The following is a 17,316-nucleotide window of genomic DNA, read 5'->3' as shown; positions in this document are numbered from 1 at the left end:
TTTTTTTCTTCCATTAACTCAATGGACAATGTCCAAAAATGGGGGGTAAATTTTTTTTTTTTTAAATGATAGAATAAATGAAAATAAAAATTACTACTATAATAGTATGTGAAGACGCAAGATTTCGTTATAGCATTTTAAGCTATTTTAGTGGGAGAAAAGATTTAGGATAATATATGCCAAACCCCTTCTTTAATCCTAAAGTAAGAAATCGTTAAAGAATATTCAACCTTGGCACATATTTCATATACCAAAGCTTTACATCGCAAATTCGCAAAGACTTCTTGATATCCCAAGGACCGAAATAAGATCTACTCCCTCTATCCCAAGCTAGAAGTTGTAAATTCACTTTGAAAGTTGATTTGTGAAATTTGACTGTTAATTATTCATTATATATACCAACACTCTATTATGTGTTGACAGTATAATATCCAAAATGAATAAGTATCTAGCATCTAATATCATTTTCTAATAGCTCAAATAATCTAGGTAAACACTGCTACTTTAAAAATTAATCTATTAAATGGGACGGAGGAAATAGCATCTATCGTTCCGTTCACGTATACGAAGGCATAACCTTCTTACCAAATTCACAATCTGGCCTAAATCAAATGATTGCAAAGGCACGAGAAACAGAACTTCAATAACCTGCTTTCATAAGACATTTTACGGTCGTGAATCGTGATTTCTGATTCTTGCTATATTATTCATGACCAGAAAGTTTATATGTTCTACACTAGTAGTCAGAGAATGACCTTGCTACCTATGCACTTCTTGTAACAGATACAATCCCCAAAAATACAGTTTCCTGAGGAAGAAAATGTGTCGCAACGTCTGTCTTTACAACGCTACGCGACCAAGAACTACCGGATAATAGGCATCAAGCTCAAGTAGATCTAAAATCTTTTGGGTAGCCCATAAATAGGAGGAATGACCATCGACGAGTTCAGTCACATCAACCTGTTAAAAGTGAAGGATTTAAGCAAGAAATGATGGAGATCCAAATTTAGTTATCCTTACGAAGACAACTAAAAATGAAAACTTACATTCTCAATACCAGGAACATCAACTGGTTGAATTCCAGCCAAGCCTCGAGTAAGGAGACTGTTTAAGAGAAATTGCACAAGTTACTCAGAAATAGAAGCATAAAACAGCACGCAAAACAGGGAAACAAATTATCCCTCCTTCCAGAATTTGTCCTGTTTTCCTGAATTTTTGTGGACTATCCTTAAATGAAGTTTATATCCTTCAACATCAGTACTATGCTTGTCAAATAATGCAAACCTGGCACGGAAGGCAATCCCTAGCATCCAATCATTTGTAGCGTAAGCATTCACAAATCGACCAGCCACTACCTGCAAAATCAGAGAGAGATCCTCAAATAATAATGAGGTAACCGAGCAGATAAGTCCAAGTATATATACTAGAGAAAACAAATGAGAAAATAGAAGGAGATAAATATGCTCATACTAATAGTAGTTGAAATAAACAAAGTGGGAAGCAAAAACCTTTCTAGCTGCTTCCCAGTTCATGTTTTTAATTGCAATGGGTGCCCCAAGAAGAACAACTCTTTCCACAAGCCCAGCTGTCAAAATGCAAGAAAATACTTTAGGATCATATTAAGCAAATGATAAATGTAAGAAAGAAAAACATATTTCAAAACAAAACTTACAATTATTTTCACTCTCAGCCAGAATCTGAAGACACTTAAAGATAACTCTTGCTCCAAGTGAAAACCCTACAAGTGTCACAGGCCTGAAATATTCATAAACAACCAATAATTGGCTGATGTGAAAGCTCAAAATCTTTCAAGGGACTCAAATGGTAAATGCTCAGAATCTATTTAAGCCTATTTACCTATGTCCTTGTAATCCTTTCTGTAACACTTCTGCCAGAAGTTTTCCTGCCTTATCCGATCTGTAAATAAATAGCAACAGGTTACTATTTACTTTTCCAATCAAAGTAGGAGATTATGCTTTGACACAACATAATATCATAGTAGAACTGCCTGATAATTTAAGCAGAAGCAGAATTGGAGCCAGACTTAGTTCCACTGAAACAATAGATGGAAATACAGAAAATTTAAGGATTAGAATTTCTAGGGACAAACAACTATTAAACGAGGAAACTGGAAAATAATTTGAGTTCACGTATAGCGGTATTAGGATCTTCTCATCATTACTGCAATTATACTAATCTTATCCTTTTACTTCTAATCATGTCTTATGGACAAATGGAAGATAAAACAGCTTCATAACCTTTTCCTCCTTGATCCCAACCCCAAGCTCAAAAAAGAGATTGTACTGAACACTGAAAATCACACAGACAAACAAGAACCTGTCCACAGCAATTGCCCATTTGCTGTCAATAAAATCAGTCATTGCGAGCAATGTTGCTGGCAAAGCCAATGCTGTCAAAAGAGTTTTTAAAACAGTCATCATAGCGCCTCGCTTCATCAACTCCATTGCAAGTCCTGTAGTTAGTGACGATATCAGCATCATAACCGATCACAGTGGTAATGTAACTGGTTGATGTATCATATGCTGAAAAGCAAAGTACAAATTATTACTTGACGTCAACCAGTCCTGAATTGCAGTGCTAACAGCAATAAGATTCTTTGACTCCCACTGCAACACATATCTGAAGAAAAATGAGAAATGTAAGAGTGGTTACTGCATTATAAGCCTTCACCAACAGATAGGAGCACTATCAAAACAAATTGGTCAACGAGAAAAGTAAGAAATCTGAAGTGCTGAGATCATCTACCAAATGGAGATCAACCAACAAAAAAGAAAACAAAGATATTTTACAGAAAACAAAGATATTTTACCTCTCAGAGTTATCATGTTGTCCTTCCCAAGGTCTTACAAAATCTTCCTCCCTAAAAACAAGTCCTGAGATCAAAACCTCAACTGCCAGCCGCTGATACCAAAAAAGCAAAGTGAGAACAAACATAGGTAAGCTCCTGTGGTCCATAACTAAAACAAAAAATTACGACAACTATGACTCTATGCGAATAAAGATGAAAGAACTCAAAGGGACAATGCAGACTGCAATGCCCACCTACTAACTGAAACAAGGAATCGCAGGCAGGAATTACAGTACAGGTTCAAGTAGCAGAAACAAGAGCTAATTACTTACGCCCTGGTTATGGTTTTCTCCTATAGCCTTGAACTCAAATTCATCAACATCTCCTGTTCTCCTAGCCATTTTAGTTCCTGTAAGTCCAGCTCCAGCAGCTGGGTAAGCAAAAATATCAGTGACAACCCTTAGTAACTGGAGGAATTTCAAGATGTGAAGGTTTCACAAATCAATCTAAACCTTGGGCTACCTGAGAAGTGCAAAAGCACTTGCATAAATGATTTAGATTATCTTTTTTATTATTCGAATTGTATGAGCTACTGATGTAATTGTGCTTCTAGCGCCATCTTTTTGTAATTCTTTGTTACTTGTCTTAATGAAATTACCTTCCTTTATCAAAGAAAAAGAGAAGTGAAAAAGCACAAGTTGCACTCTCCTCGTCTCCATTATTAACTTATTGACAAAAAAGGAGATGCAATAAGATATCTTAAGAAACATGTGCTTACCTCCAAAGGATGCTGCTACTGCAACAGACCCTGCAACACTTCCTGCAGCAGTAGCAACAGCAGCAAACCCACTTGCTCCGATCACGGGAACAAGAGTTCCCAAAGTAGGGGCCAAAGCACCAAAGCCTGCAGCTATTGCCGGAGCAGCTAAGCCTGTTTACAAACAAAATAAAGGCAATAAAATTATAACAATTTCGTCTCTTATGAGGGTTCTCCATACATCACATTCCAACTTCTTTAAGCATCTAATGAAGACTGAAAGAAGAAGCAATCTTTTTTCCTGTAAGGATTATCAGGTCATGTCTGGACCTGCTAAAACATAGGAAACATGAAGATCCCAAACCTATTTAAGAGTAATGAAGATTAGAAGGACAGAGAAATCTGTTTCCTAAGTGCTTTTCTTAAACTTGTCAGAACCTGAGAAACCTTAAGAAAGTCTCGGATGCCATACCACCAGTAACTGCCAACAAGGTTCCTCCAGTTACTGCAGCTGCGCCTATTATACCTCTTCGTTTCCACTTAGCCCATTTGCTTTTAGGAGATTGGCTTTGTTCCTTTAATTCTTCTTCTTTCAGAGCCATTGCAGAACAAGCAACCGCGGTTTCAATGGCTTCCTGCAGCAGATAATTCCTTTTTCACTGTCTGTACAAGGTTAGGGAGGTAATTATAGCCTTGGGCGGCATAATATTCTGCATCACTACAACAGGATCCTTTCATATGAAGTAGCTGTTTTCCTAGTCTAGACGAAAAAGATTGCCAGATTAAATAGAGAAAAAGGCATGTCTTTGCTTGTGCAGTCATATTATGGTAAAGAAAAAGAAAAATTGACATCAAAAAATGGAGCCAACAGTTAATGTCAAGTTTTCTTCTTTTTCTAATGATAATGTGACTGCTCAAAAGAAACAAGAAGAATGGAACAGAAGATGAAAAAGATTTGAAACAGTTAACTACATGAAAGAAAACCAGAAATGAAGGACTAGACATGCACCTATTGCCCACAACATAGTTTTAGCAAGGTGAAGACACAAGTATGGCATAAACAAAAAGCATCATCTAAATTAACTTGTAAGCTATGATTTTCTAGAAACGTACTCAAAGGTGAGAAGGGAACTCAATTGTTTAAAGTGTCAGCTCTCTACTAACTAGATGCCTCCCATGTCTGGTTGGAGGTGGACTTTATCACCCACAGAAAAACAAGATGTTTGCAATATCCTTTCTAAGATGATTATCACTTCTGTAGGATAATCTTAAAATGACACAAAGCTTGTAGAACCCTTCCATAGCTTTTATGGCACAAACGAGAATATCAGAATTTCAAAGGTATCCCGTCAACGAATTAAGCGGAGCTTAGACTATAAATTAGCCACATCTGTAATATTTCCACTTTTAAGAGTTTCTTATTGTTGGACATGAGATGATAGAAAGAACATAAAGAATCAGGAATGAAATGCTAAATTTTTAAGGTATTGTGTTGGAATAGTTCTACTTTTTTATTTTTATTCTTTATGGTGACGATATGAAATGAGCAAAACCAAGAAGTGAGGATTCATATAGCCGACCCAACTTGTTTGGGACTGAGGCGCGGTTTGTTGTGTTGTTGTTCAATGAATGTTGGTGCTTCATGTATAAAAGTGCCAGTGAAAATATGTTTAGAATACAATGGTAATGGCAGGGACAGTAAAGGATTTGATGCTAGCATGGAATTTCAGAAGAAGAAATTGAAGACGGAGAGCATAGCAGGTAGCAGTATACCACCTCTAGGAGTCACGTGTAAAATATGGAGAGGAAGACACTGGCGATACTAATGGAATAGATTTCAAATATATTAGAGGAATCTTGTTATTTTTTCGTATATCTTGGAGCACCTCCAATATCCTGGTTATGGTACAGACGATTGGATGCGTTTTGGAGAAAACTGTCTTTTCGTAAGGTTCTCTACACGGTATACATCTTGCATGCAGAGTTTACCCCATCACTTGAATAAATTCATTACCTTTATAAAAGAGCAAAAAGAAAAGGAAAAAGGTGGAATGTCTAAAATAGAAGGCATCCTAAACCTTCCAAGTTCCTTTGGGCAGAATAGGTTTATTGAGCTCATGTTACTAATTGGGGCTCTTACTTTTCCTCTTTGCTGGGAATGTTTTTTCATTTGATTTTCTCCTACTCTGGAGATGAGTTTTGTATTTACATGATGCATAAGGAAGAATTTATTTGTCAATCTAGTAAGAATTGAGCACTTCCATTCTTTTTTTTTTTTTTTTTTTTTTTTGGTAAAGTAATAAAATGTCATTAGAAAAGCATCAAGAAGATGCAAGGTTACAGATGAGCAAAAAGCTGCTTCAAACAAAACATGAAGCAGACTTAGCAATTGAACACTTCAATTCTTCCTGTGTCACATCTAGCATGTATGAAACAGACTATCTAGTAGTATTATAAAAATGCTGCAGAAGAGACAACAACGAGATAATAAATGATTGAATGAGAAAATTGCAGAAATCACATATAATGTAGATGAAGGAACACACCACTTTGAGCCATTTGATATCAAACCATGTAGCTAGTAATCGCAAAGCCACACGATGTCGTGCATCATAACCCTTCCTTCTTCGTGTATATTTTTTACTCTCTTCAGGTGATTGTGCAAGACAGGCTGAGAAAAGTTGATAAAGAACAGTAACTTTCCTAGAGTATTCAAGCGTCGATGCCTCCTCCACTGGTTTTTCATCAAATCCACTAACTGACTCTAAATGGGCCTGCTCAATGCTAGATGGTTTCTTGCTTTTCTCTCGGTAATTTTCAACATTTGTAGTATTTTCCACTTCGGACGTAGATTGTGTATCAGCAACGGATAATTTCTCCCTACATTTATGCTCATATTCACGCCGCTTCTCCTGCCTGGACACATTATCGGAAGTTCTCTCCATGCTTGATGCCATAGCATCAATGGCGCTTGCAAGATCATGTTCCTTCTCTGCTGCTTCTGAAGAAGTATCAGCACCTTCTTCAGATACAGATAGCGACCTTAGCAACTGTCAAACTAATGTGATATCAGTCATTATGGATCAAGTGAGTAACACAGATTTACACTGGCTGAGGGTATCAGAAGATATTAAAAAGAAAAAAAAAACTTTTTATAACTTTTTCCCTTCTGCTAGAAGCATTTATCAATGATAGCTACAAAGTCCTGTCTGGAAAAAAGTAAACATTGTGTGTGACTGCTCTGGGTTCATCATTTTCCAGTGTTTAGCTACCTCAAATAGTTGAAATGTTTTTCCAATAGAAAAAAATTTCTACCAAAAGGAGGAAAGCCGCTCATCAACTCTGGGAGGAAATCAGTTTCCTTTATAAATATCGTAACTCGTATATCATGTAGCATGCTTCAACCAACAAGTAGACATAATGTCACCTTTAAATTCCTAAACATAACCAAAACACAACCATGATACCCTGTTTTCCACTTTATACAATTACCATGTCACATAATTTTACACCCAACCAAACCCTGAAATATAATCCAGAAAATGATTCCAAATATAGCTCTTTAATTTAATGCCACTTATCAGTCTCAACATAAGCTGAATGCTGATTAGAAAACTAACCGCTCCAACGTGATGCTTTGGTGATGAAGACCCAGCAGTTTCCTCTAGTCCAGTCCATGCTTTTCTATCAATCTCTAGAAATCTGTTTAACCACAAATTGAACACATAACTTGAATGAATGACCTTCAAACAAACTACATAGTCAATTTTTAAATGCTACTCCCTCTGATTCAATTTGATTGTCTGGTTTTGACTCAGCACGGAGTTAAGAAAGTACAACAACAGCAACATACCCAGTATAATCCCACCAGGTGGGTCTGGAGAGGGTAGAGTGTACGCAGACCTTACCCTTACCCCTACCTAGTGAAGGTAAAGAGGTTGTTTCCAAAAGACGCCCTTACCCCTACATTGTGAAGGTAAAGAGATTGTTTCCAATAGAAACTCAGCACGGAGTTAAGATAGTAAAAGGACTATCAAAATGTCTTTTAATGTTGTGATGTTAAACATGTTGAATAAAGAGGTCAAAAAGGAATGAGGCATTCTTCTTTAAACGGACCAAAAAGGAAATAAAACAAACAAATTGAAAGAGGGAATAATAATCAAAATAACAAGAGTTTATTGAAAGTGAGAAGAATAAGAAATTAACTTGAAAACTGGACGGAGGAGGTCAGATGATTGGTGGACCCAAAGTTGTGGGCCCTCAGAGACGGAATCACTGCTGCTGCTATTGCTGATACGGTGGTCATCCTCATCGGAGGGAAAGCCCAATGGACAAGTCTGATGGGTTTGGGCCTGATGTAGGGCCAGCCCGAATAAAGCTCCGGCTGCGTACCTTTGCATTGGCGTCAATGTCGATGACGACGACGACATCGTTTTTGTTCCAACAGAAAACGAGCCTCAAATTTTCATCTACCATTTAAGTGATCAATGCAAATTCATGAGAAACTTTCACAATTGGCCTTCAACTTCCAAAGCTCTACTTTGCTTAAACGGTGACTTATGTTCTGCTCGACACGTGGCATACACGAAGGGCCCATTTGGGTTTTTCCAGTTTCACTGTTGTTCCATAAAGTGTCGTTTGTTTTTTCATTTTTTTGCACGGATTGCCCTTCGTTTGGGGTGGTCTTTAAATTTTTCCTTCAAATTTGTGGTCTTTAAATTTTCTTGCCTTTATATTTGTGTCTTTAAATTTCCTTTTTTTGAGCGAATACATAGTTTTTCGAACCCCCGTCCCAATACAATCTTTAAGAAAAAGTTAAAGTGATGCGGATCCCGGCGCCGCCCATAATAAATGCCGTACAAGTATTTAAACTTTGCCTTATAAGGCAAGGAGTTTACTAACGGTTTTGGACAAAAAAAGTTTGTTTATAAAGATCTTTTTAAGGATTAATTGGCTTGAAATATGGACTTGAAGTGATGCAAAAGCTGAGATTCTAAAGTTACATATTTGAAGGTATGTATTATGGGAATTGAAAAGAAATTACAGTACGTATCGATTCAATATTTATATATGTTTGTAACGCATAACACGGTTTTGGTTAAAAAAAAAAAAATGCATTTATATATTTCAAGACAAAGTTTGCCCATAAGGTAAATATGCCCCAAATCGGCGTAAGTTTTGGTAATTCCTAAACAAGTTTATATGGAGAACGAGGACAAACTTTTTCTGCACCCTAAACTGTTAATGTTATCACGGAATCCCAGCATACTTTTAAGTCCGCATAAGGCATAAGTAGTCGCATAACTTTGCTAATTCCTTCACAAGGATGCCGACGGGGGCATAGCGAAATTTAAACTTTACCTTGCGAATTTTTTAAAATTTTGTGTGCGGGGTTCGAACCTGAAACTCATGGGATTTAGCGAAGGGTAAAATTTAAAGACCACCCCAAAAGAAGGGCAATTATGCGAATTGCCACTTTTTTTTCCCAACTCAAATACTCCGTACAAGTATTTATATGGAGAACGAGGACAAACCGCACCCTGAGTTAATGTACCTTTTATGTATAGTCGATAAGGGTGACAGGGGGGACGGGACGGGGACGGTAGGGGACTTTTTGGGGGGAACGGGACGGGGACTTCTTAAAGGGGACTTTGGGGGGACAGGCTTTCGGGACTTTTTGGGGGGCCCATCCGTCCCACTCGGGGGGGGGGGGGGGACGGGGCGGAGGGGGGCGAGGGGGACGGGGGGCGGGGGCTTTTTTTAATAAAACTTCAAACTTAACATTTAATTTGATAATTTATTAACTAATATTAAATTTTCAAGCCTTTATAAAAAATTTAAAGACTTGGATTTATTTTTAGGTATTTATATTTTATAATAGGAAAAAATAATTTCAAGTAAGAACTATTTATTTTTTATAACTTATAACTTTAAAGTCTTTAAATGTATTTAACAACGGTTATTTTTTTAACTTCTAAGGGCTATTATTTTTAATTTATTACATAATATTAAATATACTTTCAAGTCTTTATAATCTTTATAAAGAATTACATTCTTTTTTGTAGTTATGTAAAGAAAAATAATTTCAAGTAAGAAGTTTATATTTATTTATTAAAAATAGATCTTTTAAATTTCATAAAACTTGACCAAAGTCTCAAATACTGAAGAAGGGCACAATCTACTGCAGCCCAGAAAGGTTAACTTTTTAAATTAGGCCTCTAAGTTACAATAAGATCACGTAATCTACACAGCCACGGGTTCTGTTTCAATTAGGCCTCTGAGTTACGATAAGATCGCCTAATGTTTTGCTTTCTCTTTCGACCTTGCTCTAAGATGTTCTATATCGTGCTTTATTTTCAGTTTCTTCCTTAGTTTCATTACATTCATCTCTCTGCTTTACTATGTGTAACTCCTTTCTTGGAGTTCAGTTTTTTCCCTTGCTTTATGATTCCGTGAGTGCTCAATATATGTGCCAATGGTTACTGGGTGTCATGCATTTGCGGATTTTATAACTCCGTGGTGTTAGTGAAAAGTCATGAAATAATTTTTCTTCCGCTAAATGAATAGGTGTTTGGAATTAAACGGAAGAGTCAATTCATAGATATTAACAACATTTAGCTCTGTTAACTGAGGATCTTTGAGAGAAATGAGGAAGAGGAACGGTGTTGGGCAAGTACAAAAATGTCAATAACTGAAATTTTTGGTGGATAGAGATGATCGAGGAACTCTGTTTTAGATATTCACCAAGCTTGTAACTTGTAAGTGACCTGTAAGCTTATACCTTTTTCTTCCCCTTGGTTGGTACTATTCATTTTGAGTACTTTGCATTTCTATCAGTAGTATAATATATGTGGAATGCTATCTAATTATTCTCAATTCAGCAACGCAAATATATATTGAAAGCTTTGGGACTGCATTTTTTTTGGTTGCTTGGTCGAATTCGTTGTAACTTTAAGTCGATGCAATTATCGAGAATGGTTGTGGGAAATAACTGAATGGTTTATCATTAAGCTCCTGAATTATTAGAACAGAGTTGAGATTCTTGCGCGGATGCAACTTCAACTTGCAAATGTTTCAAATTGATAGACGTACTGACAGGGATGAATGATTACATGGTCTGTTCTCTAGCTGGTTCTGGGTTCTACTTGAGGGGTTTTATGTTGCATGTCTTAATTGTTTACTAGACTTATAACACTGAATGGATTCCAAAGCTTTGAGTACAATCAACTAATATTTTGTCAAAATATTCCAGTAGTATACTTAATGTAAGTTTATATTATAACAAATGACCAACAACATATGTAGATATTGTAAAATCTCCACCAACAAATATAAAAAAGGAATGGGAAAGGTGAAAATAGGGAATAACACACATCCATATCATGTCCATGTTGTATAGAAAATTATTTTATTGTGGTTATCCATACTGATTTTGTTACACCTCGGACATTTCATGTTGTCGTGCTATGGATAGACTAACGCAGGCTTAAGGCGAGCATGAAGTCCTTATGACATTAAGGAGAGTATTAAGTAGCTTTAAAGTGTATACGACAAGATTTTGAAGTCATACGACTCGGTGAAACTAAGTTTGTCAAGGAATGGAAGTATAAGTTGTGTTTGGGAAGGTTTTGTGAATCATCAAGTTAAAGATTATTTAGTGGTATCTTGAGAAGAAGATATAGGGCTCCTTAGATGGTTAATGAAGTGTTATAGAAGTGCCAAGAAGGTTCCATAAGGATTTGAGATTGAACGAATCGACGGGAACAATTTCGGGAAAAGGGAGTTATACGATCACTTATATGGTCCGTATAACTTATACGGTCCGTATAAAGGTCTGTATAACTTGTCCAGAGAAGGGTCACTCCCTGGTGGTATTATACGGTCACTTATACGGACCGTATAAGTTATACGGACCATATAAGTGGCCGTATAACCACGTCGGGCAGCCTTATTTTTCTTGTTATAAAAGAGTGACCCAAGTTCTTATTTCTCATTTCCCACATTCTCCACACCTCTTGAGAGCTCTAGAACATTCTCCACACCATATTAACACAAATCCAAGGGAAATCAAAGATTAAACACCAAGAATCAAGTGCAAAGAGGCTCACTAGGGTTTATAGAAATCAAGAACTCCTTTTATATTGAAGTTGGGGTTTTCTCAAGTGAAGTATCTTCCTTCAAAGTTCATTCCTATATGATCAAAGGTGATTTTTACCTCATTCCATGTTATTAAGAGTATTTGAGTGGTTGAATGACTTGGATGAGAGAAGAAAGTAGAATATGAGCTCAAATATGGAAATGATGATATTTTGAGTAGTAGGTTATCTTGAGTCATGATTCTTAGTATGCTGTGAGTATAATTTTGTTATGAATGATACTAAGGATTTTGAGAAAGTATTATATGTAAATAAATATGGTGTTGTGTTGTAGTTATGATTATGGATGACTTTGAAAGGGGGTTTTGAGAATTGAACATTGCTTAACTTGAAGAAGTCTGTTGATTATAGTATTGTGGATATTGATATCGATGTTTGGGAGTTGTTTATTATATGGAGTAAGTTGTCGAAACAAAGGAAATGCTGCCCAATTTTCGTTAGCTCTTAGTTGCTTTAGTTCAAACTTAAGTATGTTTCCAATGGCCTAATCATGGTACGAATTTTCTTGAATGTAGAGTTGTGAGCTTGGAAGGAGAACATTTAGTCGTTAAGAAGACGTAAAGGTATGTAAGGCTAGTCCACTTTCTTTCAAAGGCATGACTCCTATATTGTGATTTCCTATATATGTTCTCATGACCTTCTTACACTCCTAAAGTTGAAAGTCCAAGATTATGAAGAGCTTATTATGAGACAAAGATAAGATGTGTTCTATGATAATGAGGATGATGATGATTCTATGTCTAGAGATTCCAAAGCTTATGATTTGATGCTATTACGAGACTAATGATCTTATGTTATGATTTCTTTGATGTTGTTTCTTGTTGATAATCTCACCTTATAATACTAGTTCCTTCAAGGTGAGACATAGCGATGATGACTATGCCATAATATAATCGGAGGTTACCGACCTTACGTCACTCCGATAGAGTTGTAGCTTTCACTTGGGCTCTCATGCATGCTATTTATAGTATATGATTTACATGGATATATGAGTATGTATACATGGGATACGGGAAAAAGGGCGAGGTGTTATATACGCACTACCACCTGATCAGTTGGCATATTATGATATCGTCCCGGAAGCGGGATGCCCAGACGCGGGATGCCCGGATGCGGGATATATAGATAAATGAATCGGGCCGTTCGTTCCGCGGCAATATATAGATGTATAATGAATATATGGATCGGGCTGCACGTTCTGCAGCAATATATGATATGATGGATCAGGCTGTACGTTCTGCAGCACTAATGATGATATGTATATATATAAGTACATGTATGACAAATGTTAAAGAAAGTTAACATGCATGATTCCACCTAAGAGGCAATCAGTTACAGGTTATCTATTCACCTTATGTTTTCTTTATTTCCTTATTATGTTATTATGCATGCCTTACATACTCAGTACATTATTCGTACTGACGTCCTTTCTTTTATGGACGCTGCGTTTATGCCCGCAGGTAGGTAGGGAGACGGTCCGAATTCCTAGGAGCTTATTCAGCAGACTTACAGGAGCACTCCACTACTTCGGAGTTGCAGCTTCTTGGTATATTCTTTTGTGTACATATTTCGGGCATGGCGGGGTCTTGTCTCGTCCTTATGATCTCAGTACTCCAGTTAGAGGCTCGTAGATACATACGTGTGGGTAGTAGATGTTCTATGACCTCTTTAGTGTATACTCTGTACATCATTTTGTAGCCTCGTGGGCTTATGTATATACGCATGTTTTTGGGAGATGTTTAGTGATCATTTCATAGTAAGTTTTACTTTGAGAAGTTATATTTGTTCAGGTTGAGTATGATAGCTAGCATGATAAGTGGTGCTCGGTGGCCAGTTGCGGGTACCTGTCATGGCCCTCTAGTTGGGTCGTGACAGATTTAATTATGGAACACTATTTTCACTAAAAACCAACACAGTTCAAAAAATGCTATTAAACTCCAATGAACATGCTCTCCAACTGTGAATGTTACTATATATAAGAAAGACTTCAGTTTCGACATGTCTGTTAGTCTTACAAACATTATAGACTTACCAGTGAAATTGTCTCTTTTCTTGTGATCATATCTTTGCATCTCTTCTCCACATTCATGGTTATTTCTTGTATCTTCTGTATGACTTGTCATATTAGTTGAATTCTCAATTTTGGTTTTCAATTATTTACCTTTTTGTTTCTCAAATTAGCCAGCTGGAGTTTAATTCTCAGTATGCCAACATATGTTGATCAATGTCAAATGGGACTACTCTTTGACATTTAAAATTTTAATCTCATTACACTCTGAATCTATCAATTTTACGGTTTTTAGTAGAAGTTTTTTGATTTTGTCCACACGAGTTGTGTCTTATTGAACAAACTAGCTCCGACCTTGAAGAGCATTTGTTCTTAATGTACCTCTTCTCTTGCTCCCATGTCTTGCTTCTGGTTATTTGATTAATCGATACATTGATAATATCACTTGAGATATGTTAAATGAGTTGGTGATAATAGAAATGAATGTACAAAATTCAATACTAGCTTAATAACTACTAAAACTCACTCTATGGTAAGAGCCTTAAACATAATATTTATGTGAAGTAGGTGAAGATATCAAAGGATTAGGGTTAGGTTTAGGAGGTGGAGAGATAAAACTGAAACCAGCTTGGAATAATTGGCTTGCATGCGGACGTTGTCTGAGTGATGGTTGTAGTCTTGTATTGGTGAGAGTCCAGGGGTTCATAACCTCCAAAAAAAAAAAAAAAATGGAAAGAAAATGGAAGATGTCAAAGTCGGAGAGAGCTAAATGGAAAAGCGATACTGCTTGTTAGCACGTTGCTTATGTAATTCTGTCAAATTTTCAATAAGAACTGCTACTGTAGATAGCTAGCTATTTTGTAGTATAAAAATTGTTTCGAATAATGTTTTGACTTACAAGTTATTTATATAAAATTCTTGCTATTGTCGATTGTGTTCTTTAATTTTATGAGCTTATATATGCGTATTAGTCAATGTTAAACATGTACTACTTGTTAATGTTAAACATGTAATTCATTAAATCTTTCTACGGATGACGTGTCTTTAATAGTAGTTAACAAATTTAGATGTATTTGATTATGTCCTTCATCCTGTTCTCTCAGGACACCTATCAGAAGGTCCATTTTAATGCGTTCCTTAAGCTGAGTTGATTGCAAAGTAAAAAAAAAAAAAAATCCCTCTTATATTTACCTAGATATGCAATTTGCAAAGTCAATCTTCTTCTTTTCTTCCTCTAACTAAATATTCTGGTTCATTTATTATGTTTTTTGGGTCATTGTTCACTTAGTTGGAGCATACCAGAAATTAGAAATTGGTGTCAACTAGGCCTTCCACTGATTATCGTAGCTTGACCACATCTGGCATAATAAACAGATATAATATTATAGGTGATGCAGCATATCCTGGTTGAGTTTTTATGGGAGCAAGGAGGGTTCTAGAAGGAGAGTTGATGTCTATTGATACGAATATTAACCCGTAAGCATTTCACTTGCTTGATTTCACCCGATTTATCATTTTAATGTTATGGTAAACTTTTTTATACTTGGATTTTACTCTCTGTTGTTACGACAACTAGTAGTCCCTCTGCCTTCAAATCCTTTATACTTGGAGGTCAAAAGATTTATTTGCCTTGATGACTTGGAAGTTTAACACTTCGGGTGGAAACTTGATTTATTAGCTTCTGCTTAGTTGGGATGACAAGATCATCTAGATTATTTACTGCTTCTTTGCTTAATAAAAACATTACATTTTAGGCACAATACAAACATTACTTTTGATAATGAAGTAGGAGTTTTGCATAGAACTAAGTGTAAGTAAAAAAAAAAAAAAATTCCCGCTAAAATACTATATTGCACTACTAAATTGATATCGCCTCTACAAACTTATGTTCTAGCTGATTCAGTGGCAGGCTTATTTGGCGCTTCCTTGTAAGATAATGGCGACTTTAGTGCATGACTCAAAAGAAATGATGCAAAGTTTGTGGGAGAGAGCACTGAAGAAAAGATAGTTGAAGGCAAGTAAGTGACACATTGCTAACTCCAATTTCCATTATTTTTCTTGGATTCTGTGGCATCATCATTCAACAATCTAATTACGAGTCCTATAAACAAGGTGTATTTCTAGAGGAGCATGAAAAGCGGAGACTTTGACCGAATGAATAAGAATCGGTTGGTACACATTTTTTTGAAGAAGAGAATTCAGGATAAACACTTTTTTCATTTGCTATGCTCGGGTTTTTGTATAACATTCTCATGATGTGAACAGTGTAACATTTGGATACACATTCTTGTTGAGGAAGAGAATTTAGGATAAACGCCTTTTCATTCACTATGTGCAAATAGATGTATAATATTCTCCTAATCAATGAAGAATTTGGAAACCGTATTATATTTTTTCTCCAAAATGTATGTAAATAGTATCTGAACAATTAGCATAGAATGTTATGTTGTCTATATCTAATTTCGTAATCACTTCAATTTCTCTCTCTGCGATTCCATATCAAGAAAACTTGATCAAAATAATAGTTCCAGCTTTTATTGTGTTGGGCTCGTGCTGGCACAGGCCGTTACTATCTAGTAGGATAAAGAAAGGAAAAGAATTTTTTCTTGGTGTAATGTAACTGTTACATCCGAGTAATGAGAGTTTAATTGACTCAATATTAAACTTCAATTATAATGTCACACAATGATACTTGTAAATTTATACGCATTTTGAGATATAGGAATTAATACTCCTGTTTAATAAATGTGGTACCAAGATTAGATTATGCGCATTTAGATTATTTCATTAATTACTGAATCACCAAGCGCATTTACTATAATTCGAACTCAGATTTCATGTGTTTTGCATCATTAAGCTACACCTTTAGATTCATAACGATAATTAATTACTCCTATTTTATAGTACAATTTCACAAAAAGTATACCCTCTTTGCGCAAACAAACTCTACAACTCGCTCAACCCATCCAGACTTGCACGAGTATGTTCAGAATTATATCCGTTGGCGGATTATTCTAGGCATAGCCTAAGTTTATCACATTCAAAATTTTGGGCCAATTGAGCTGTACAAGAAAAATTGTCAAACACACAGAAAAATAAGCTGTTTTTGAATTTGGATGAAACAGTCATGAAAATTGAAGGCAAAGTTTCATTAGTTTGATCTGCAAATTAAATATAAGTACAAAAGAAAAAACAAATAAATGAAAAAAGTTTTCAAGTTGAACCGATTGTGTTATGATTGTTTAACCCAAATTGACTCGACAATTTTGGTCCAAGTCACTATTAGACAAAGTCGTATCTCAATTAATTTGCTGATTCAATTCATTTTAACTCCAAAATATAAATTCTCCATCCATGTGAAACCTCTACGTGTTAGTCGTTACCCATTGTCATGTGCTTGGCCTACGGCAGTTCAATGGACCGACGGAAAAGAAGGTATTTCAATAAAATGTAATATTGCACATTTACTTTGATGGGCTAATTTTGATGCACTAAGCAGCAAGTTGCAGGAGCTAAGATGATCAAATGTTAAGGCAGTATGTACCAATTCTGTAGCACCAAACAAGATACTCCATGCTCAGTAATG

The 17,316-nt window shown here is 35.9% G+C and overlaps 1 protein-coding gene and 1 long non-coding RNA gene across 2 annotated transcripts; one reads left to right on the top strand and one right to left on the bottom strand.

Annotated features, from left to right (window-relative positions):
• Nucleotides 1-628: 628 nt before the first annotated feature.
• On the bottom strand, nt 629-8,216 carry LOC132046479 (uncharacterized). The gene is made up of 15 exons (XM_059437117.1): nt 7,773-8,216; nt 7,187-7,268; nt 6,113-6,616; nt 4,039-4,201; nt 3,588-3,740; nt 3,142-3,239; nt 2,831-2,922; nt 2,570-2,640; nt 2,338-2,473; nt 1,858-1,917; nt 1,673-1,755; nt 1,509-1,585; nt 1,285-1,355; nt 1,047-1,104; nt 629-960 (listed from the first exon to the last, which is right to left on the bottom strand). Exons 1-15 carry the CDS (start codon nt 7,994-7,996, stop codon nt 841-843), a joined length of 1,992 nt encoding a protein of 663 aa, XP_059293100.1. The 5' UTR covers nt 7,997-8,216; the 3' UTR covers nt 629-840.
• Nucleotides 8,217-9,873: 1,657 nt separating this feature from the next.
• Nucleotides 9,874-14,470, top strand: LOC132046478 (uncharacterized). The gene is made up of 2 exons (XR_009412707.1): nt 9,874-10,324; nt 13,183-14,470. It is a non-coding gene; the product is annotated as an uncharacterized LOC132046478 (long non-coding RNA).
• Nucleotides 14,471-17,316: the final 2,846 nt, after the last annotated feature.

Source organism: Lycium ferocissimum, chromosome 2 (genome assembly GCF_029784015.1).
Source record: "Lycium ferocissimum isolate CSIRO_LF1 chromosome 2, AGI_CSIRO_Lferr_CH_V1, whole genome shotgun sequence".
Lineage (NCBI taxonomy): Eukaryota > Viridiplantae > Streptophyta > Magnoliopsida > Solanales > Solanaceae > Lycium > Lycium ferocissimum.
Note: the sequence above shows the minus strand (reverse complement) of the source record. Positions and strands in the feature narration are given on the sequence as shown.

Coding starts and splice junctions, on each gene's coding strand:
- LOC132046479 (XM_059437117.1), bottom strand. CDS start 7,996: ATGTCGTCGTCGTCATCGACATTGACGCCAATGCAAAGGTACGCAGCC. Junction 1,105..1,284: donor GGGATTGCCTTCCGTGCCAG/GTTTGCATTATT, acceptor TCTCTTAAACAG/TCTCCTTACTCGAGGCTTGG. Junction 961..1,046: donor ATGTTCCTGGTATTGAGAAT/GTAAGTTTTCAT, acceptor CACTTTTAACAG/GTTGATGTGACTGAACTCGT.